The following is a 24,870-nucleotide window of genomic DNA, read 5'->3' as shown; positions in this document are numbered from 1 at the left end:
TACAAGTTCTTCTGCAAGGATCCTGGCAAAGAAATGTTTTATTCTAATATGGAATACATTACACCCATGAGCAAAACAAGTTTGACTGGTTAAAAAGTCCAATTTTGCCAGTAAAAGCCTGTTCTACATTATGAAATTCCTAAAAGACTGGAGAGCTAAGCAGTTCATTTTGACTGTCATCAACTGTCTGAATCCAGAACTTGTTTCCAGGTTTATTGCAGTAAGATGTCTTCTCTGTCCAGATTGCATAGTTGATGGGCTGTGCATACATCAGAGGTTACGTAAACGTGTGCTTTTTCTACTTGTGCAACAGGTTAAGCATCTAACAAAAAATCAGTTTTCTAATCTTCCCATTTTGCTATGGCAAGTGATGGACTTACATTTTCACTTGTTTACATGAGGGATTGGGAGTGATATACAACACTGAAGACAGTGGTTTGTTGCAGCTTCCTGCATGAAAAGTACACCCTTGTTTTGGCTTAAACTAGCACTGAAACTTAATGTTGGCAGGGTCAGTGGCCTGTAACCTGGTCTTGCAGGGTGATGTGGGGCCCTTTGCTGTGTGACAGTTCATTGGGTCAGGTCCTGTGACTGATGCTGCCGTTGTGAATGAAATCCTGATGTTGTTTTTCTCAGTAGGGCCTCAAGGGACCAAGAACTAGGCTGTCAAATATCACACAAGAAAAAACACTATGATCTATGGACAGCTTTATTTTTGCCTTCAGAGGGTGACTACCTTCATAAACTTCTGAAATGCTCTTCTCTTCTGTTTTTAATGGGGGGAAAAAGCCTGGGATCAAAATGCTGCATATTCAACATGTATGAAATGAATAAATGATGATTTTTTTGGATATTTTTACTTGGTACTGTATCAAATGTGGTATTTGACAACTTCATTGGTTTCCTTGAAGTTTTATTTTAGTTTATTTAAACAAGAAAAAATGGCACATATATTGAAGACCTCATTAGTTACCACAATGTGATGTTTATTCCTACACTGATTTCCCTACTCAACTGGCATCATAATTAAATGGTTTAAAGATTTAAAGTGACGTATCTATGTAGATTTCTTTATACCTTTCCCAGTTCATAAATATATAGTTCCCTTTCATTAGAATCTTAACTCTAAATTCTTTCCTCGATGCATGTACAATCTTGAAGATTTATCATTAATACAGTTAAAGATGGAAAAAAACATAACTTTCAAGTCTTAGACTATCAGAGTGAATGAACTTTTCTTCCTGCTCATCTCATTAGGTCTGTAAACAGGAAAAATCTTACCATGCTGGCATTGAGTAGACGTTATGTTGGATAATATTCTTCTCATTTTAAAATCCTGGACATAGAACTTCAATTTGTCTCAGTTAACTTTACTCAGGAACAGGATACACAAATTGTTTTCTTTGCATTTTTGCTTTCCTTCTTTCCTCCCTGTAAAAATCAAACAAAATTCATCCCTTCTGGAAGGAGATACTGTAGAAGATAAATCGTCTGTGTTTTATAAGCAGAATCATATGCCATTCGGAGTAGGGGTAGGAAAGTGCTTCTACAATCTGTGCCTTTTCTTTGCCAACACATTTTGAAAAGCTGTTTATACCTGCTACTGCGGATATGAATTGCTTGTTAGAAAAAACAGTTTAGAGCTCTGAAACTCTGTGATTATTGTTGTATTACTGTAAAATAAAACAATAGTATAGTTCTTAAATGCGGACTCCTACAGAAAGCTTAAAAGAATTTTGGTGTTCTTAGTTCTCTGTGATGCATGTTTTTTTAAATTATTTTCACTGCATTTTACTAAGGAGAGGCAATTTTACCATTTGTTAACTAATTCAGGCATACCTTTTCTATTTTAAAGGAAAGACCATTTAAAACAGATCTTATGAGCAGGTGGTTTGTACAGAAAAGTTGAAATCCAAGTGACGGGAAAAGTTGCTAATAGGATCAGTCTTATGTAAATGGAAGATAAGCATCTCTCATTGCTCAAAATCAGGTCCAATAATTAATCACGAGGGTGAAGAGTTGGGATCATTTTCATTTTTAAAAAGGGTAGAAAGGAAGGGAGCTAGGCTGGTGAGTCTCCCCTCTGTGCCTGGCAAGATCATGGGACAGATCCTCCTGGTAGCAATGTTAAGGCACATGCAAGACCAGGAAGTGATCTGAAATAGTCAGCATGGCTTCATCAAGAGCAAATCCTGCCTGACCAATCTGGTGGCCTTTTGTGATGGAGTGACTGCATCAGTTGACAAGGAAAGACCAACCGATGTCATCTACCAGGACTTCTGCGAGGCTTTTGACATGGTCCCACTTGACATCCTGATCTCCAGATAAGAGAGATGGATTTGGAGGGTAGACCATTCAGTGGATAAGGAATTGGCTTGAAGGTCATGGCCAGAGAGCGGTGGTCAGTGGCTCTGTGTCCAGGTGGAGGTCAGTTATAAGTGGCATGCCTCAGGGACATCTGAGGTGTCCCTCTGTCTTGGGTCTGGTGCTGTTTAATGTCTTGATCAGTGACATGGACGATTGGATTGAGTGCACCCTTAGCAAGTTTGCAAATGAAACCAAGCTGAGTGGTGCAGTTGATAAAACAGAAGAAAGGGATGGCATCCAAAGGGATCTGTGCAGGCTTGAGAATTGGGCCCATGTGAAAACTGATCTTCAACAAAGCCAGGTGCATGGTGCTGCACCTGGGTTGGGACAACCCCAGACATGAGCACAGTCTGGGAGAAGTCATTGAGACCAGAGAAGGACTTGGGGGTGCTGGTAAAGGAAAAGCTTGACACAAGCCAGCAGTGCAAGCTTGCAGCTCAGAAGTCCAACTGTGTCCTGGGCTGCATCAACAGAGGGGTGGCCAGCAGGGCGAGGAAGGTGATTGTCCCCCTCTGCTCTGCCCTTGTGAGGCCCCATCTGGAGTGCTGTGTCCAGCCCTGAGGTCCCTAGTGTGAGAGGGATGTGGGGCTGTTTGATCATGTCCAGAGGAGGCCACAAAGATGATCAGAGGTATGGAGCACCTCTCCTATGAAGACCGGCTGAGAGAGCTGGGGATATTCAGCCTGGAGAAGAGAAGGCTCCAGGGAGACCTCATTGGGGCCTTTCAGTACTTAAAGGGGCTTATAAAATAAATGGAGAGTAACTTTTTACTCAGACAGGTAGTGATAGGACAAAGGGGAATGGCTTCTAACAGGGGAGGCTTAGATTAAACTTTAGGAGGAAATTCTTCACTTAGAGGGTGGTGAGGCACTGGCATAGGCTTCCCAGAGAAGCTGTGGATGCCCTATCCCTGGAGGTGTTCAAGGCCAGGTTGGAATGGGCTTTGGGCAACCTGATTTAGTGGGTGGTGTCCCTGCCTGTGGCAGGGGACTTGGAACTAGGTCATCTTTAATGTCCCTTCTGACCTTTGTTATTGTGTTATTCTGTCTGATACCTTGGTACCAAGTGATCCTCGTGTTTGTGCTGCTCTGAAAGAATGATTATGTTGAGAAGAGCGTACTCTCTTACCTATGTGGTATTGTTGTAGATGGCCTTCATATTTTTCGAGCCAGATGCTAATTTTTTTTTTTCTTGGGCAGTATCAGGTTGCTTGTGTTCACTCTTGCTCTCTTGTGTGGTTTGCCAGCCTGGATTTGAAGGTAGAACTAAAACTTTTAACATGCCTTCCTGTTGCAGCCCTAAATATGTTTGTACTTTGAAAAATAACTAGTTGGCCTCTTGTTCAATTGATGAGCATGATCCAGTAATTGTACATTGAAAATGATAATCACGATGCAAATAGCTTTGTCCATGGCACAATTATGAGTATGCTGTTTGCTGCCTGTACCAAGGAACTGTGTAAAAGAGCACTGCAGAGGACTGTTGCTCTGCACATGCCGCAACAGGTTGCTTCAGTTTATAAAGATGTTCACATGATGAAATGCAACAGGTTCACATGATGAAATGCAAAATAACCTGTAACAGGATATTTTCCCTTTTGAAGGAGTTTCCATTTGAATAGGTGAGACGGAAACCAGGTTAAGGGAGGGAGGAGAGAGAAGGGAAACTGAAAAATCTGCATCTAGGTTTATGATATGAGATTGCCAGCTGTTTCATCATTGCTTGCACGTTACTGTTTTCACACTTCTATGAGACCCTTCTGTTTTGCAATGTTGTCATAAGCTAGTTTGCAGCAGTGGATAACACTGTGAAACTATAATGTGCTTACATCTGCATTTAGTTATGTAGCATTTAATTTACTATGATATATTTGTTAATGTAGCACACTACGATTTGTACTGCTTATGAAGGTAGTCCTTCCTTGCCTCTTACCCACAAGCTCCTTGTTCTCAAAAATCTTTAAAACCAGTTATCCAAAAAATCTGTCCATCAAGTGTTGGAATGGGGCATTTTCTGATGTGATAGCTTTCATTAAATATTTTTGCTACAAGCCTGTGTCAAACACGAAATAGTTACTAAGTTATATATGGCTGTCATTCCGTGAATTACTACGCTATAACATGCCCCTTAGAAGTACTCAAAAAAAAACCTATGTAATGTTAGAAATATTTTTTATTGATGGAGAGTAGGTGTGGCATCTTAATTACACTCCACAACCATTAAGAATTATTTCTTTGTTTTGTGACCTCCTTTAGAAAAATTATGGTGATGTAGTGTGAAAGGATTGCTTGGATAATTGTGCAAGAAAATGGAAAACCCCTTAGAGGAAATATGTGTATCTGTGCTATCCAGGAGGAATTAAAAGCACACCTGTTCCCTGTAAGCATAACCAACCAGTCTTTTTTCTACCTGCTAAATTGTTCAGGTTCACACAGTAGGTAGCTAAATGACTCAGAATCCATACAAACCCATACTTCAGGTTTCTGATCCTACCTGACAGTAACAGCAGATATCAGGCGGATGTCACGTATTCTGCCAGCCATCTGATATTCTACTAACAGACACGGTGTAAGTAGAGCTAATTAATTCAGCTTTAGTAAACACTTTCTCAGTCAAACTGACAGTATAACTATGTGTAGTCTAGCTCACAAAGTTGATTAAACTGCTTTACTGTAGCACTGGGGGGTTAAATATCACAGTGAAGTTGGTACAACACCACATGTGGCAAGAAACTTCATGCAGACTGAACAAATTGGCCAACTGCTCGGTTAAGAGAGTTCTTCGTTCACAGTCTGAATAGAGTTGTTCGTATAGTCAGACTTAATGTTTATCTTTTGTACTCATTTTGGCAGCAAATAGATTTGCTCCCTATCCCCCCAAAATCTATATTTGTAATTCTTTCTGCTGTAGTGTCTAACTGCCAAGTGTGCGCTTGATGTTTTTGCTGCAGCCAGCTAAGCTTACAAGATTTACACACCGCCGTCTTTCCTCTGATGTGCGTGGTAAACTGGCTGCTGTTCAGCATTCGTGGCCTTTTATCTGTAGGTTTTGAAATACGTTGGAGATACCCATCGTTTATATAGTTTTGGGGCTGAGTCTGTACTCAAAGGTGTACAGGAAAGGAAAAAAGTTTAGAGGTTGTTCTTAAAGTTGGGCTTAGTGGTGTTCTTTGAACTGAAATTTATGCTGATCAAATAGGATTTTAAAGGTATTTTAAAAACCACTATCACAATTTGTGGAGTTAAAGCAGGTTTGGTAAGTTTGTTAAATTTCTCAAATCTTGCATGAACTGGGTATAGCTAAGCTGAGATACGGTTTCACAACTGGAAGCAATTAAGTTTAGAGGTAGGAAGTTAATGCATTGTGGTTACACTGCTGGTTTAATGCAGCATCAGCCTGTGCTGCTGTTGAAACAAGTGGTCTTGTAAGGGGGGAAAAAATGAAAACATCTTCCTAGTTGCAGCCCTTATTCCTGCTTTTTCCTTTTATGCCAGCAGCAGCATTTTGAATGGGCACGCTAGGTCACAAGCTTGGAATTAATCTGGATTGGAGTGCAGTGAGGTGAACAAAAAGCTAACTGCATGGTCTGAGCCAGAGGGTAGCAGTTTAGGGTTCGTATACTGGGACCTGCCCTTATCAGTGACCTGGGGCCCAGGCTGACACCGCCTGGGGGAAGCCAGGTGCTGCCCTGGAGGGGAGGGCTGACACAGACCTAGTAAGCAGGAGGAACAGGACACGGGGAACCTGGAGACAGCTCAGCAGGAACAAAATGCCATGTCCTGTTTGAGGGAAGGAAGAGCCCCTGGCAGGGATGCAGGCCGGGGGGAAGCAGCTCTGTGGGAAAGGCCCTGGGGCGCTGGCAGAGGGCAGGGCCCTGGTGACAGAGGAGGCAAAACAGCAGCACCCAGGGCTGTATCACCAGGTGCCTAGCCAGTTGGTTCGAGGAAGGTGGCTGTCCCCTCCAGCAACTCGGTGCTATGTGTATGGCATCCAGTTTTAGGCCCCCGATACAGGGAAGTTGTGGATGCACTGGAGGAGTTTCAGCAGAGGTCTCCATGAGGGGAGGAGAGGCTGAGGGAATCAAGCTGCTTCTGCCTGGAGAATTAGACTGCTAATACCTATGGGGAGATTTTAGGGGTGATGGAGTTGAGCTCTTTGCCGTGACTGAATTCAAACAGGAGCGATTCAGGTTAGGTACAAGGAACAGCTTTTTTTTGCCATGAGCTGGCTGCCAGAGAGGCTTTTTGGTCTCTGTCCTTGGAGGTTTTCAAGACCCAGCTGAATAAAACGTAGAGTAACCTGGGCTGACTTCACAGTGGAGCCTGCTTGGAGGAGGACTTTGCGCTGGAGACCTCCTGTGTCCCTTTACAGTCTGAATTATTTTGTGTAGCTGTGGTTCTGTGATCCAGCCAACCTCTAGCTGAAACTAACACAGTCAGCAATTCGTTGGCGGCAACAGAGGGAGGACTTCTTCCTTTTAAAACTCAATATATACTCCTTCAGCGCTAGCGACAGCCTTCAGTGTTTAATCCAGTCTCTTTTACTTTCTGTTGCAGTAGATAAGGAAATTGTATGGTGGGTTATTTTGACTTAGATAAGGAAAAGTAATAGGTTAGAGGAAAGCAACATTTGCTAGCTGCTGTTTAACCATGGAGTGGTTTGAGTCACATTTAAAGCTTTTTAGGTGTCTTTCATGATTTTTTTTTAAAGTCACTTTCTTAAACCATTTTATATTAAATGGGTGTGTCATATTTCTAGAGGTCCGTCCTCAGCTTATTTTGATTTTAGATATAAAAATAAGCATTTCTTCCTGGTGGCAAGCTTAAGTCACCACATTACTTAACTATAAAAAAAAAAAAAAAAGACATCTACAAAGTTTATGGCATGGACAACTCTCTCTTCTTCTTAAGTTCAGTAAGAACACTTTTCTAAACAGTGAATCCCACAGACTAAATAGAAAACAAGTGTTCTTTTTTTTTTTTTTTTTTTTTTTAAAATGGTAGTGCACATGTAAAATGAGTGAGGATTACAGCTTTTTCCTAGTATCTATTGCTTATTTGAGTCAATTAGGCCTTAGTTACAAGGGAAAAGGGAAAGGCCAAGGCTGTACCACTGCCAGCGAAAGAATCACTGGACCACTCTGGTTCTCAGGATCAAAGCAAATATTTGCAATTGCTGATTAGAAAACCCATGTATAATAGATAGACCTAAAGCTTTAAAAGCTCACCAAAGATCCCTGCTTTTGCTCTTCAGGATTTTTCTTTTAAATGAAATATTTCTTGTAGACCAGGAAAAGTACTACAAAACATAATCTTCATCTTTGGCCAGGGCCTAGAGGGGATTGTGTCATTTAGAAAATCTGATTGTGTTCATCTTTGTAGTCATACCTCAGACTTTCAAGATATTTTTAAGCTGAACAACTGTAGATAGAAAACAAAATTCAATTTGTTCTGGGAATGATGATGCTGTGTATGTCATTACCATATTTCTCCATTAAAATATTTGTTCACTTTGAGCCATGGCTTTACTTCTCTTCCTGAGCACTGAAAATGTGCTCAACTTGGTGCCACTTTATGATAATTTCCTGTAGGTACCTTCCATTTCACTCTTCTTGACGGGAATAACCTCTTCCTGGATGGTAAATTAAATTGCATATGCACTGCAAATACAAGACACGGGTGAAGAGAGCTCTAGAAGGACTGAAAGTTCTTCACCCCTTTTCTTCACATAGGCATTAAGGCCTGATCTATGCAAAAATCTTGTTTGAAAGCAGGTGTCTAAAGGTTTGGTCAGATGCAGAATTTGTTGCATTGCTATCGAGCAAATTAGTTTAAATATTTAATTTTCTCACTTTATCCAGTGTGTACTTTCTAGATGCAGCTTGTTATTGCTGGGACAAACTATTACATGTTTTGCTAAATGCATTACTATTTGCATTTTTTATTATGAAGAAGAAGAGTTGTAAAATTAATCTGGTGATAAGTTATATGCATCAATAGTGGAACTGTGCAGTGTCTGGCCATTATTAGTCCTGCTTTCTGGTTTGTCAGATCTTTGTGAGTAAAACATGTGCTTTATTTCTGAAAAATTTAGTAAATTATATTTTTTTTCATGTTTGGGCTTGTTATCTTTGAAGTGATGCATGTAAGAGAGGATTTCAGCTTCAGGCTCTTGAATCGATACTTTCTTGTCTTATGGAAGATTAGTGCAATAAATATACAATTATTTTTTCTAATTTCTCGCTCTAAGGGAGCTGTTATGATACTTGAACGTAGGCATCTAAAGTCATTTTAAACTCTCTGCAATATAATTCCTGGCTCCCTGCTGCCACTTCAAAATGGTACACATTCTTCTGTGTTTTCTGCCATAGTGGTAGTCAGGTGCTTTCTACAGGTCTGTCTAATGTGGCCCTGGACACCTGTGTTTGGATGCCTAAATTGCTTTCTAATGGGCTGTTTCTTGTCAGCTATCTTCAGATGGTTGTAACAAAAGATAAGCTTGTATTTTTGATATCATTCAGGAAGGAGAGGAAATAAATAGACAAATGAGAACTTTGGACCTGTAGAATGCTACAAGCAGTATGTATACTAAAACAAAGAAACAAAAAAACAACTGCTGACACATCTGGATATGTTAATAAATATTAAGGCTTTAGCAAATGTAGCTAGTAAGTCATTTATGGTAATAAATGGTCATAGCTAATATTTGTTTGAAACTTAAACATTTTAATACTCATTCCTTTTTTCTTTATTAGTTTAATTTAAAAATGCTTCGTCTTTGCACAGGATTTTTTTTTTTTTACACTTTATTTATTGTTAGCATTATAGGTGTCAGAATAATTCCAAACTCAGTTGTGATCTGACTTGAACCTCTGTGTGTGTCAGCTGAGACTGTGGGGCTTTGTTTTTGTTAATCTACATCCCCACAATACATTACAAAACAGGGATGGTGACTGTGTGTAGAGCCAAGTAGGCTTACGGTGGCCGATGGAACTGGATTTGAGGAGTTGGTTATGTGAGATGACCGTGTTTTATCACTTCTATAGAAAGAAGTGGAATAAGCTACAGGCAGGCATGATTAAAAAATAATAATAATGAAGTTGCATTTGGAGAGAATTGTGGTTGCCATGAAGACACAGGCAGGCTTCATTTTGAGAAGTCTGTAGGTTGTTTGTAAAAAGTGTTACTTTGCAAGAGCAGATGAGGTGATTTGTTCTAAGGTAGCTACATGAAATACTAGTTAATGCTGTGGTTTCGTTGTTTAATTTTAATTCCTAAGGCATATTTTGTAAAGTATATTTGGTTTTGTAGCTTGTAGATAATAGAGCAGGTAGAAAATTGCCAAATCTTAGAAAGCTTAAAGTGCCTGTTTTTTGCATATAACGTTCACTGGGACTTTGTCCTTTCTGGGAAGTTAGGGAGTGTAGACTGGAGGTCTGCATGTCCCAGGAATCTACTACAAAGGCAGATCTCAACCATGAAGATCCCATGATAACTATTTTGGACAGTGTGTTTGTCCGTATGATAAGCTAACAACCACTGTGAACGTTGCTTTTAAAATCTATAAGGGACACTTTTTAGTATCTGTTTTTATTTTTTCCTCAATGTTCCCAGTTTACAGATGGTTTAAGTCTTTAGAAGGAATCTTTTTCTTTGGTTATATCATGTTCAAGGTAGTACTAGACAATTTCAGATTAGACTGACTATAAAAGAGTTTTCAACTGCGAACATACTTTAAAATAGAGTTTAATACTTGCTGTTTTAGTTGCTGTTATGATAATATCTAATAATAACATCCTATTATAGTGCTGTATTGCTTAAAATAGAAATAATTTTGAATATTGCTGTCAGATTCTATTAGGTTTACATCTTGGAAGGCAGTGAGGTTGTTCAATTTTCTCAGCGTGTGATTTGGCAATACAGTGAATTCAGTAACTTTCAGTTTCATAGAAAGTGCTTTTCACCAGGATGCTTGTAAAACTTCTAGCAATGCTGATATCAGCAACAGAATACGTAAAATGGAACTGGTCAGCAAAGAAGTGGCAAACCCAGAGAAAAAAAGTGAAAAGAGATGAAAAAAGAGTGAGTAATTTTGTCAGGATTGTTCTTGCAGCTGTGTGAAAGACTTAAGTGCATAATACAGTAGGAGAGCAGCATAATTTTTAAAGGCTTAAAGTAGAAGGTATCAAATTCAAAATGCTTAATATTCTGTCAAGTTACATAAACTAGACCTGTTACTCTCATCTTTTCTTTGCAATACTAAGGGAGGTTGCTAAGGGGTGGGGGGAATGTCAAGTGAAATGGCTGCAAGGGTGTTATGTAACAGAGTTAATTTCGACCTACGCTCTGCTTCTCTGCAGAAGAAGTTGAAGAAGAGTCTGAAACTACAATTGAGGTTGACTTGACGGATAAACAGAAACATCAGTTGAAGCACAGAGAGCTCTTTCTTTCTCGCCAGTATGAGTCTCTTCCTGCAACTCACATCAGGTAAGAAAAAGTAAATACTGTTTATCTGTGTAGTCTGTTGTGGATTGCCTGCCAGTAGCCCAACTGTTTGAACACTTCAGCCTTTATCTCACAAAAGGGCGTGATTGTTCACAGATGAGCTGTGCCAGGTAGTCCCATGAATTGTTTTGGAGCCGCCTTTGGTATTGCCTTCTGTTACTTCATGTCTGAGCATTGGAAGGGACAATAGTCTCAGACAGAGCTTTGGGTTGCCATTAGAGGATCAGTTGATAATGTGGTATGAAGTCAGGCTGTGCCTACTTTGGAAGAGTTGTTTTATTAATTCTTCTTCTGCTGGCCAGAGGAAGTGTGACCACTTTGTATGCCCAGGGAGACCACAGATTGATTTGGAAAGGAAACAGTGACACAGTGGACACAGTGGTCAGATCTCTAATGTAGGGCTGCGCACGTTTAAAAACAAAATTACTCCAACTTTAGTAAATGTGAAGTAATGACTGAGTTTGGCTAAACATTTCAAAAGCGTTTCAAATATTGTTTTAGATTGCCCTAATGGTAATGTAAGAAGAGGCTTGCTAAAGCTCTTTTTTTTTTTTTTTATTTCTTTCTGTAAATGAAGTAGATGCTTAAGTCATCTTCTATGTAGAGGTCGAACAATTTGTTCATTTGGGGGGGATACACCTGGAAATGGAAGAGGATGATCAGAAAGAGCAGTGGCAGAAGGGGAGTGTGTTAAGTATAAAACAAAGGCTCTTAACAGATTTGCTTTCTGAAGAAATTTTAGTTTTCTTAGTACATCCATCTCTCCTCAGCTATTTCAGACCATAAATTACTAAAAGCTACAAAAAATGTATATGTTCCAGTAGATAAAAACTTTGTATGTGCATACATGTTTTTCTTTGTCAAATGTGGCTTATCGTTCTTATTACCAAAACAGAAACTGGAAATTGGGAATTTTTATTAATTTCCTGTACTTGATTCAGCCACTTCTCCGACTTTGAGAAGGTCATTTACATATCAAATCTCTGCTTCCCCAACTATAGCATAGAGATAATAATCCTGAACAGTTTCTTTTACATACTTTGATATTTAGATATTGAAATAAGGTATTCTGTACCTAGCTTCTCTCACAGCTTGGAGAGGAAATACAATAGAGTATCTATCTCCAGGGCTACACAAAGAATCCAGAAAAACACGTGAATTCATGGTACATGTAGCACTGCGCAGCAGGCAAATGCAAAGTGATGACTTGCGTTTACTTTTCAGAACATATAAAATGTTTAACTGCAATACGGTTATGAATTGCTAAGACCTTTTCCAGATGCATTCTGGAACAAGTTTAGTGTAGAAGTGTAGACTATTCTGACTTGGAAGGGACCCACAAGGATCACAGAGACCAACTGCTGGCTCCACACAGGACCAGTTACATGTAGTAACACTGCCTGGTAGACACAGTGCTGCAGTGGGACATATTCAAGAAGGTGTAATTGCATAGCTCACTGCAACAGAAACCTGGAGTGCTGGTATGCAGCGCAGGGCAGCGTCAAGATGATATACTCATTTGGGTCTCAAGGACAGAGCTTGTTCCCTTACTGCCATGGTCAAGTTACAAGTGAAACCTCCCTCCTGAAATGTATAAGGTTAATAGCACTCCTCCAGTGAATTGCCTCCTTTCTTCCTGATCCCTGTATATTACAAATTCAGTTTTGCCAGACACTGTAATTCCCAGTTCTTATAACAGTTTTTTGCTGCCGTGGACTCGCTGAGCCCTCATCTTCATTCAGTAGATTTAAACATCACCCAGTGAATGCATGCAGCATTCATGATACAGATTGTTCCCAAAGCATTGCCAATCCCAGCAAGGGACTGAATTGAGTTGAATTGCTGCGTGCTTTAACTTGGATTTTCAGAGACTTGAGCGTTACCAAATACAGCATTTTGGAAAAATGGTAAGGCACAGGAAAAAAAAAAAAAAAAAAAAAGGTTAAAAGTTGCCATCATGGTGAAATTGTTTGATGTTGTAAAAATTCACCATGCAACTCAGCAAAAAATGTATATGTTCCAGTAGAGCGTATTGTTGTTGTAAAAGACTGTTAATTTCTAAGATCGTTCATACTTGCTTTTCAATTTAACACTTTGTATGAAATAGAGAAATAGTTTTTTCCCAATGTGCAATTCCTTAATTTAGAACACACCAAATAGTCTAAAGCTCAGGACAGGATAGGACAGCTCATTTTGTTGTTTAAGTATTGTAACTTTTTAAGGCATGGCACCCTAGGAATTGGTGATACTACATCAGGATTTCTAGTCTTGGCATTCTCAGCAAACAAGCTGTTTTCAGCATACAGGGTGTGTGTGCGTTATGTATTCATGTACCTCACGTGTGTATATATAAGCTATAAAATTTTATCTAATTCTTAAAAGCTGATTTTGAGCCTTAGAAGCCTGGTTTATTTTCTGGTGTAAATCAGACTGCTGGATAAGATAAGGAGTGAATCTGCTTTGAATAGGCGTGTGGTTATCTGTTGATTTGGATTGTTAAGAATTGATTTATTTCTTTCTGGATTGAGGTTATTTAGAGTATTGGGGCCTTTGAAGCTTGCCTATGGTTTCTTTTTTTTTCTTTTATTTATCTCGCCAGGGGAGTTTTAGGTTAGATGTTAGGAAGAACTTCTTCACTGAAAGGGTTGTGAGGCATTGGAACAGGCTGCCCAGGGAAGTGGTGGAGTCACCATCCCTGGAAGTCTTTAAAAGACGTTTAGACGTAGAGCTTAGGGATATGGTTTAGTGGGGACTGCTAGCGTTAGGTAGAGGTTGGACTCGATGATCTTGAGGTCTCTTCCAACCTAGAAATTCTGTGATTCTGTGATTTTTTTCTTTGCTGGTAGAACTTGGATAATATTTACACTAGTTAGATTCTGGCTTAGATTTTCATCTTGTTCTAAGTTGTGGTCAATAGCCAGTACAAGTAACAGAGTAAAAGAAAAAAACCTGTATTTATCAGTGGACGTTTCAGTTAAATACCTGAAATTCTTACGTATGTCCCCATAGTGGCGTAATTGCAAAGTAGGCGTGTTTCACATGGTGCAAGACTTTAAGATCAGTTGCATGGAGTGGTGTGCATTGCTTCTGGTCTAAGTGACCCTGTAATGTTATGCTGAAAAATCATTCCTAACCAGCCTCCTGTGGCTTTCTTAGATATATTTGTATTGCTGCTTCTCTGCTAAAAGTGTTTTTTTTGTTTTGTTTTGTGTGTGTGTGTTGGAAAAAGGGGGGGGTGGATAGCAATGACTTGAGTTTCCTACAATCGTTTATAGAATGTGTATATATTGTTATACTCACTGAGGTAAGAAAACATCGTTTTGCTGTGCCTAGGAGAGGAAAATATTTTACCTCTTGTGATCTGAATCCTTCTCTTCTTGGCATTGTTCTTTCTACTCCATGTGTTCTCTTCTTGAAAACCTTCTCAGCAACAGAACACAAGATGCAATCTAAGTGATAATTTGCTAAAGCTCGTTTCAAAACATCTATACATTTGTAGATCCATGTTTTTCTCTCAACATCTTCTATGACTATGAAAGTAAGACTTTTATGAGTTGCTGAATGCTTTGGCTCTTCTGCTAACTACATAGTAATTTGTGTGTATAAGCTGCATAAATTGTTGCTGACTGAAAACTCCTAATTTTTATCTCTTAAAAAATAAGGTGTTTCAAGTTGGAAATGCTTTTTCCTCTGATTAGATCGTGACTAGGTAACAGTGTGAACTATATAAAACTTGGAATTTAAGAATATGAAAAAATGATTTGAACACTGTCTAAAAATAATTTAAAATTGGTGTCAATTGTGCATGATTATTCGAAGAAAGACTTAGCCTTTAAATGGTATAAATTTGGAGTGTTCAAAATGAGGACTTCAGTTCCAATCAAGATTAAAATGGTGAGAATTTTCAGACTGATGGTCACATGCAGCATAAAAGCTCCGAGTCGTCCATATCTATGCATATGTTGAGATGCCAGCTGTTCTCTAGTTCATTTAGATAGACATGTCAGTTTGCTGTGCATTCTGTTTTGAGTCCCATGTTTAGTATGCTAAACAGGTAATATCCAAGTTATTGATCTACATTTTGGCCACAGGTGTACATTGCATACACAGTCTTATACTTTTCGGGAGATTTGTGTCATTTTTTTTGAGACATGGGTCCTAGTAATACTCATTTATCAAGTGAGATAGGTGTTGGTTTCCCGTAACTGGGGAATCAATTTTTTAAAAGTAGCAGAAGCTCTTAAGACTCCACAGTTCCTAGTTTGTGGTTTGGTGATCATTGTAAACTGCTCGTAAGGGATCAAAACTTGGCTCAAAGTAGTTGTGTGATTGGAAATCTTCAAAATAGTTTTCCATTTCAGTCAGTTCAGGAAAAACATTTTTTTTTATTTAAGGTACCTTTCTTATTCACTGCTCTATCTGCACTTTTTTTTCTCCTTCTTACTCTTTATGATGCACATGAGAAAGGCTGCTATTGTGTTCCACTCAAAAATTTACTGCTTTTCTTCGTTTTTTCACCTTGTTTTCAGTTTAATCTCAAACTGTCATTGAAGCAACAGCATATGCTAAAATGAAATCATTTTTTTGTTCTCATAAACTTAACATTTCCTAATATTCTCTCCTGTTGTTTTGTTCTTGTTTAGATAGTGACTCACATCTGTGTTTCAAATTTCTGAGACCAACATTTTTCATGAAGTTGAGCGAGAGACAATTGGTTTGTCTGCATGGAATTACTCAATGTCATTGTCATATTCAGAATGATGATGATTAATAGCAGAATTTCCAAGTCTGTCCTCCCTGCATGTATTTTTTTTTTTCTTCAAGTTGTATTTTAATGACCAATGCACAGCAAGTTCCATTGACTTGGTGGGAACTGACAGCAATATGTTCTGAAAGTTCTAACTCTTCACTAATCATATTGTAATGCAACTACATTACAATAGGAAATGTATATGGCATGTTACTGTAGCCATCAGGTTGCCTTTTCCACTTCTGTGGTTTGTCCTGGTTATCAGGCACTAATTTCTTCGTTTCTTTTGTAATTTCTTTCTGTAATTCTTGTTGTAGTACCTCCTGTCCCAAGTGTTCTTTATTAAAAAGAGATTTGTATCTCAGGCCGTCATACTCATCTGGTGAAAACATAAAGAAATAGCAGGCAAAAATAAGAGAACAAGAACCATAGGGGTTTCCACTGGTTTAAAAATAGGGGTTGTGCCAAAACAAGGCCTATATAAAAAAAATAAAGGCCTAGAGATAAAAATAGTTGCTGTTGATTTTGATTCATTTCGTAGTTTTAAGTATCAGTGTTTTCATCAGGTTTTTGAAGTTTGTTAAAGATTTGACTAAAACATAACTAAATTACAGATTACTTTAAGAAGAGGTCTTAAAAGATGATTACCTAGACAGTGCAAACAAGATGTCTAATTTTTTTTCCCCATATGTGTATGTAAAATGTATATGTTGAATAATCTGGCGTTTTCATCTAGGTTCTGTAATCAGGCAATATCTAAATCTTCTAATAACATCTGACATTAAAGCTTTGGTGTGACATGTTTCAAACAACTTTAATTGTTGAAGTGGTTATCATCATCTTGTGGCTTTATAAGGGAACTTCTCTGTTCCAAATGCTGATTGTTATCATGATCTTGTCTTAATTATGTTCCCAAATACTTTTCATTCCTCCATTGGGTCTTACTCAAACATGGCACAGTTTTTGTCTTTAATTTTCAAGGCCCATTAGACCCTCTCTCTACTTACTTGCTTTGAAATCTCTGCTTCAGGACTCAGATGTTGACATTTCACATAGACTGTTCATTTTCATCAGCTCCTTACTGAATTGTCTGCGACAGTCGTATCTGAGTGTCTCACAAATCTGCCATTTATTTCCCAGTTTTCTGTTTATTCTCCTCTTCTTTGTTCCACAGTTAAAAGACAAACAAACAAAAGCCACCACCAACAAAACAAAATACCACAGACAAATAACCTCCTAAAAACAGGGGGAAAAATCTTCTGTTCACTCCACTGGGACTGCTACCTACCACAATGTATGTTTTTATAATCCTCATTAGTGTCTCTGTTTATTTGCTGTTTCAGCTGTAGGTGGTTAGCATTTTGGTTTTGGGACTATGGGGCTTTCTGCCGGAACAGTTGAAAACATTTTATAAAAACCACTTTTCCTAAAACTGTGTTTTGGAGTTTATTTGTGGGAAGTATTTGCGTTGTTCTTTGATGGCTCTGTTCAAATAACAGAAGCAGGGTGAAAGCATGAAGAAGTAGGCCATAACATGTCCCTCAGCTGATGTGCCAAAGTGGTCAGGAATTCACAGCATATTGGTGGAGTTGGCTGAAATACACAGTAGAAAATTTACAACCTGGCAAGAATTTGTAACACATGGCAATGAAGGAAGGGCTAATGTGTGAAAACAGCTTTCACATGGTTAATGGTTAAAAGAAAGAAAAAAGTTAAAAGTTGTATCTCTGGTTCTTAGACCAGGGGATGTGGTTGAATCCTGAGTGGTTTGTGTGATAGGGGCTGGTAATACCGTGAGCATTACACATAGGTAAGCTTTCTTCTCTCCTTTTACTGCAAGACCTGTAAATTACTTTTTATTTTTGACTGATTTAATACTGTGAGAAGTTTTGTTGATATTGCCAGATAAATGGAAGAACTTTTTATCTGTGATCAGTTTAAATACGTTTAAGTACATCCAAGAGCAGAAAGCATTCTGAAGGGACAATTTCATCTTGTCAGAATTAAATTGTAAGTGAAGACATAAAAGCTAACTTATTTTTTGTTTGCAGGTATTTGTACATTGCTGAGGTATCCGAAAGCTCCCCTCAGTATTCCTACAAGATCAGCTCTGCCTAATTCTGTAGGAAATAAAAATAATTTCTCTGAGTAGTAGAGAAAAAGGTCAAAATCAGGAATGTAATCTCAACATCACTGATCTCTTCTGATGCTATTTACTAGTAATTTTCCCTGTTAGCAGTTAATTCAGGGGTTCTGCTTGGTAGAGGAAATATAGCTAAAATTAGACTCACAGTTGGAGAAGCAGGTTTCATATCTGAATAAATATTAGACAACTCAATTTTATTTATTTTTCTTACTGTTTCACTGAAGCTGGGTAATACTTTGTAATTTTGACCTTAATTATTTCTTGTGACAGGCTTCAGGAAGGAGTTTTCAACAATAAAGCAATGTAACTGTTATATTATACTTTGCTAGTCTAAATAGTACTTGAAAACTTCAGAAATCCTACAGTCCTTGCAAATAGAATATTGTTTTGGTGTGTAACTGATCTTACAATCTAGTAAATGCAGTATATATCTCTGTGATTAGCCAGGTCCACCCCCCACCCTTTTTTTTTTTCCTCTTTCTAGGTTAGTATAGTTGATTTTATCTTGTCATACTGATGCTTTATTTGCTATAGCTCTATCTATTACTGTTACCTGAAATTGTCCCTAAAACATTAATAAATGCAGTTATAGAACGCTGTGAGGAGGAGAATATTATATTCATATTCAGAGAAGCTTATAAAACTTTTTAAATACATGCAGTAGGTGAAAAAATCCGTATCTTTTCACTCAGTCTTGTTGTGATGTGGTTTAAACCCTACTAACTTCCTCATATGGCATTTTGATTACTAGTATTGGAAGAAAGGATGAGGAGTACAGTGGTGGTTGGAGAACACTTAGGGACACATCACTGTCAATCTGTATTGAGGTCTTTCTGCAGTATACATGGTTGAGAGATTTCAGAGACAAGATCCAGAGCTAGATGCTTTTGTTCAACCCACTAGGCCATTTCCAGTAGGCTTAGAGGATTTTCTGGGTGGGGATATGTAAATGGTAGGGGTTCTATGCCTTTGGTTAATATTCTAACTAACCTGTAATAAGTGTTTCATGCTTGTCAATCACAGAAACTGGTAACCATAATATGGATCTTTAAAAATTATTTTTACTCCATTTTTACATTGTATTTAGTTATTATTATTTTTCTTTTTTTTTTTTTTTTTCATTTTAGCGTTGGATTACCACTGTAGGTCTAGCTTTACGTGTTTTTTTCCTTTTTTTTTTTTTGACACTATAATCCATTCATTTGAAATGCATATACATTTAAAAAAAACGCTATTTGTATGCATGACTCCAGCCATTAGATGGTTAAAATGCTCTGCAAATAAATGCAACATCAAACAGAAACTTACTCACTTAGAAGATGTGCTGTGGAAATTAATCTTTTGTCTTAATGAAGCTTTGTGAATTTCCAACAGTAAGATATAAGGTCAGTCACTGCCCTTTCAGCCACGATGACAGGTGAAGGAAAGCCTCAACAATAATTGCACTTAAATAAGGGTAGGCTGTACTGGAGAGAGAGCATACTAGAGCTCTACAGAACTGAAGCAAACTGGAAAGTAAATTCGTATTCAGCCTTTAATACTTAAAAAAAAAAAAAAAAAAAAAAAAAAAAAGTTAAAATAGATTAACTTACTTCATCATATAGCATATAATTAATCTTTAGACATAAATGTTCTGGAATTATCAAGGTCAAAAGCTTCAAAAAACATCCAAAGACATGATTGATTATAGAGGCGTTTTCCTAGCTCTCTGCTGCAGGAATCTTCTAATCTGCTGTTGTGTGCTGTGCTCGGATTTATTTATTTATTTATTTATTTATTTGTTTATTTGTTTATTTATTTATTTATTCCCACCATTTCCATGTAAGGTTGTGATTCTCCTGACAAATAATAAGACTGAAAGAAATTCAGGAGGTGATACACTACAGACTTAATGAATTTTTTAACCTAATTTCCCATGCTGTCCAGCAGTAACAAGTAAGATGTTAGCTTGGTATTTTTGCTTAATGACCAGCAATTAGTAGTTGGCACGTGATATTTTACAGTTGAGCTTAACAGTCAACATTTTCTGAAATGAATGAGGGCTTTTCACAATAACTTCTCGGGTGTTACCCTCTTAAATCAAAGAGGTCCCTGACGTAACTTATATCTTCTCTAATGTTTATTTGTGTGCTGGTTTGTTACAAATAGGAGAAGGGAGTTGTGGGATAGGTTCTGTCTATATGTGTAAGGCTACTAGGACCATATGGTGAATAGCAACTAAATTGATGGAAGTTGAATAAGACTTTGGTGCATGAAATGCAAGGTGATGTATTTAAGGAGAAATATGTTGTTATAAAGTTATTATATACTCAGCTGAAAGTGATAGCATAAAAAATGTCAGTTGTAAGCAAGATGATTCAGCACCCTTACCATTTTTCATCCTTATCTATGTGTGTTTTTTTTTAAAATGCCATTAGATAAAAATAAATAGATCATTTGCAGCGAAGTCAGAGGCAGAGGAATTTGAGGCTGAAGGGTTGGCGGGAGAAAGGGATGAGAAAGGTAGGGTCAAATTCTTGTTGCATTATCTATCTGGGCAGATATATGGCAGATCTGTGGCAGAGCTGAATAGCAGGAAGCTTTCCACTGGTAGCTTACACAACAATGTGGTAGTTAGCATTTTAATGTGGCCATGGAAGAAATTAATAGGATCTTATGGTTAATCATTAGAAATATTACCGTTAAAAAGGCAAAGTACTTTGAGTTCATTGGGCATTGTTAAAACCTCGTATTGTTTCTAGTTTGGGTCGCTTATCTTCAAGCTAGGAATTACTGAAAAAAAATTGTGTGTGTATGATGATCCAAGGAATAAGGAGCCTCTTCTTTGAGACAGTGACTTGAAACCTAGGCTCATTTAACCTAGCAGTATAAAGATTAAAATACGATTTTGGTTTGGAATTGGGCTTAAAGAGTGAGTAGGCATAAGAGGAAGAAGAGCAGGAGGAGAGTGCTGACGTGAAAGTGAAATAATATAAACTGGTCTTGAATAAAATAAAACTGATACTTAGAAATTTCATAACTTTAGGAGAATGAGGTTCTGAAACAGCCTCCCAGCACTGGTAGTGGGGATAAATAACCCACTTAGGAATAGCACGAGGGACTAAGTGGGTTCAGTAACACAGGGAAGCACCTTGTAGGCCAGCACCCCTATAATGTTCTTTTTCAACTATATGTTGACAAAAAATCAATATTAAAAACTTAAATCTCATCCAGAACAGTGTCATACCTTTACTTAGTTGCACTGTCTTTCAGGTTTGGTTTGCTCTCTTTTACATGCTTATTTGTTTTTCATGAATTATTCCAAATAGCTGTTTCCCTTGCAAGTGTATTTGCCGCTTGGAATGTCTGAGTTAAATAAGCAGTATAGTCACTGAGGTATCTCGATTTAACTTTTTTTTAGATGTTCTTGGATTAAAAATGAATGAAGGCATACCATTACGTGGACTTAAACTTCTTTTCTCATATTAGTGCTAGCAGTAGATGCTGTTTGTTTAACAGGAACAAGGATTTGGTGTCCCTTTAAGTCATACATGACTAAATGTTAGTACATCATTAAAATTACAGCGCCATGTTGAAGAGGCTTGTTAAGTTTTCTTATGAATTGCTTTAATTTCCTTTCACAGTCATTCAGCCAGACTGGTTAGTAAGGCTTCTATCTGACTTACGGGAACTGATTTCATGTGCTGTACGTTAACCTTTTCATTACTAAAGCAGTGGTGATGGTGTCAGAGCACACATTTAAGAAATTTAATGACTGAGAAAAGCCAGCGCTGAAATTTAGTACTGTTTTTGCTCTGTATTGGTTACATGTGGCAGGTTAGGTTTTTCCTCACAATTTGTGGAAAGTTGAGATACAACAGCAGAAGTTTTTATGAAGGGCTTACAATCACTGGATATTAGAGTTCACATTCGATTCTAAACTTCTGGGTGCTTTCTTGAACCATATCTCTAGATTTCCTAAGATTTAGTCCTGTTTCAAAACAAACAAAAAGAACCATAGAAATTTTGAGAAAGAAGGGGTGGGTATAAGGAATGAGATGGACAGTTAGGTTTTCTACTGGGACAGTGGTGAGGATGCATGAAGTTGCACAGTACCTGCTTTGAGGGAAGGATGGGTTTGTGCTGCCGTAAGATAAGACATTTTGAATGTCCTCTTATTTATTTGAACTTAAACTAGGAGTTTTCTGCCCTAATACTCCTGGTTCCAGAGCCCCTACAATAGGGACATTTTCTTTTTAAATCTGAGGCTTTCTTTGGAACCTCAAGGATTTATTTTGGGGTTCTTTTTGTTGGTACTAGTTTTTTGAAACCAGCTACTAAATAAAATAAACCTAAACAAACAAACAAAAACCACATTTAAGACCATGCTTTAATAAAAAGTGGAAAACTGTAAAGAACTGGGAAAACGACAGTAGTTTCCTGCTAGAGATTCTGTTTTAGCAGGTGAACAGGCTTTAGGCTTGCTTTTGTCTTTTAGTCTAGGAGGTGATGTTTCATTCAGCCAGGGCTTTTTATTAATGGCATGTGTACTTAGCGTTAGCTACAGTACCTCTTGTTCCTTTGTTGCTTCTCTATTTCTGAAACTGTTTCCCAATTCTGTAGAATTCTTAAATAATTGAATGTTTGAGATTGTACGCAGTTCATTATGTTGCTTTGATGTTAATTTTAAGATAGTAAAGTATGGCAAAGTGCATTTTACTGCATTTTCAATGTTAAAGCTTAAAATATATCTAGTTTATTTTCTTGCAGGTTTTTGACTTGACAAAAATTTCAGCTTTACAAAAGTAACAGTTCTTCCTTGTGTTTATGTAGGGGAAAATGCAGTGTTGCACTTCTGAATGAGACGGAATCTGTGTTGTCATATCTGGAGAAAGAGGTAATATCTGTGGCTTCTATTTGTGTAAATGTTGCAATGATTTTAATTTTTTTTCTGTTATTTAATTTTTTATTTGTTTTTACAGCTTTAATATCAGTAAATGGGCAAACACTTTAAAACTGTTTTCTTGAAGGTAGAAAAATGTTACATTAAAACCACTGATTTTGAAAGTGTTAAGGAACAAAAACTGAAATGACACATTACAGTTCTGTTATGCATTTTATTGTACTTAGAAAATAATTATCTCAAACTTACTTGTGTTATCTTATAAAGGAGAAATAAACAGACTTTTTCATGTAGTGGATATTTACAATGTGTTTTTTGTTGTTTTTTTTCCTCCTGCCTTGAGTGTTCAAGGAATACCAGTCTTCCATACTCAAAATATCATACTCTGTAGTCAGTAGACGCAGAGACGGAGGGTCCTCTAGAGGGTAACTTAGTATAAGAGTTTAAGTGTTCTGAACTCAATTAAAAATATCTCCTCTGCTTTCATTTTCAGTGGAAGAAAGTTAAGGTGTTTAGCCTTGCTAGAGGCAAAAAAAAAATCCCCATGACTTTGAAAGATAATCTTTTAAACTAGCTTTCTACTATAAAATACCTTTAAACATAATTTCATTTCCCCTTGGAATGTCTATATATTGTCAGGCAGACAGTGTTTTTTAGCTGTACTTAATGTGTCTTTACTTTCATATTTCTACACCAAAACCACTGATAATCTGAAAAATGTTTCTGAGAACAACATTTATCCTATGCTGCAAATGACTGTATCAGATATGTCAATACTATTTTTGTGTAAACCCTTCTCAGACGCTGACAGTTTTATATGCTGTTTGGCAGAGGTATTTAGGAAAGGAAATCGGAAATCCAGAAAATGGTTAACGTCTTTCAATAGATTCGGAAAAAAAAAAGAGTTTTTGAGTATGAATCTTTTCACCATTGCTCTGTTCTGAAATAACTTAGAGCAGTGAGAAAAGCTTTGATTAGCCATGTAAAAGTATGCATGAAACATCTGCATTATTTAAAGTCAAGATGAATATTTCAAAATGTTTCTTCTTGTACCAAACCTGTAGTCTGTAAAAGTGTATTATAAGGGTTACTGGAATAATTTTCACATGGAAAGTGAGGTAGATCTACAAAGCTAATTTTAAAATTCATTATGCTGTTGCAAATGTGTCTTCTTTTTTAGGATACTTTTTTTTATTCATTGGTGTATGATCCATCACTGAAAACGCTTTTAGCAGACAAGGGAGAAATCAGAGTGGGGCCTAGATACCAAGCAGATGTGCCTGACATGCTTGCAGAAGGTAAATATTTGCTCTTTGGATGGTTAAATAAATAAATAGTTACCTTGCATTATTATTTATGTTAGCATTCTGAACTTAACTAGTCACTATTGAGGCAGAGAGATGCTATGAGGAGATGCTGCTTGAATAGCTGTGGGAAAGGCACTGTCCTGTAGAGTCTGTGCATAACAATTTACATGTTTGTTTATTTATCTAACTTTATAGTCCAGTTTCATGAATGCCTCATGGAAAGAAGGCACTGAAGGCCAGCTTGTTCTGTAGAATTAACAACACAGTTAACAGGATAAGTGAAAAGCGTTCTAATAGGGAGAGAAAGAATATAGACTGAATACGGAATGTATGCCTATATGATTTCATATTTTAAGGTATTGTCTTGCATTAAATCGTATTGGCTGTTCTTTACCACGACTGAAACAAACGTTTTGAGCCTTGGCACATCTTCAAAAATGATTGGATCTTTTTCAGTCCAGAACAAATACTTGTGCCTTAGTCTTCTGCTACATAGCAACTTTTTTTTTTAAACAAAATTTGAAGTAAATTATCTATTAAGAATTTTGATGTTTGCATGAGCAGATGCCTGTGTTTGCAATTATATTTACCTAGTAAATCTTAAAATGAGCATTTTTTTTGTCAGTGAAATGTGTACTAACAAAATAAAAAGTTTTCTTAGAAATACCTAGACAAGTACTATTTTTAAGAATGTTGATGTTTATTCCTTAATTGGAAAAGATTATGCAACAGGAATGTAACTTAAGACAAAAGAATTCTGAATATCCAAAATACATACATTTGTAATTTTAAATGGGGTGTTTTCCATGTGAGATGGGCTTTTTGCCTGCTGTACTTGTTGTCTCTTGTTAAAAAAACAAGTACGATTTCTGCAAAACTTACTTAATTAACTTTATTTAAAAAAAAAAAAAAGA

At 37.3% G+C, this 24,870-nt stretch overlaps 1 protein-coding gene across 4 annotated transcripts in view; it reads left to right on the top strand.

The window, feature by feature from the left end:
* The window catches only part of MTA3 (metastasis associated 1 family member 3), a 137,042-nt gene that overhangs the window by 12,402 nt on the left and 99,770 nt on the right, over positions 1 to 24,870 (top strand). For all 4 annotated transcript variants that reach the window (XM_082757095.1, XM_082757092.1, XM_082757093.1 and 1 more), the window contains exons 4-6: positions 10,727 to 10,853; positions 22,580 to 22,643; positions 23,830 to 23,947. In XM_082757095.1, the coding sequence (XP_082613221.1) occupies positions 10,727 to 10,853; positions 22,580 to 22,643; positions 23,830 to 23,947 (309 nt within the window). The remainder of the gene's footprint in view (positions 1 to 10,726; positions 10,854 to 22,579; positions 22,644 to 23,829; positions 23,948 to 24,870) is intronic.

The sequence above is a fragment of the Aythya marila genome (assembly GCF_965140915.1).
Source record: "Aythya marila genome assembly, chromosome: 3".
NCBI lineage: Eukaryota > Metazoa > Chordata > Aves > Anseriformes > Anatidae > Aythya > Aythya marila.
Note: the sequence above shows the minus strand (reverse complement) of the source record. Positions and strands in the feature narration are given on the sequence as shown.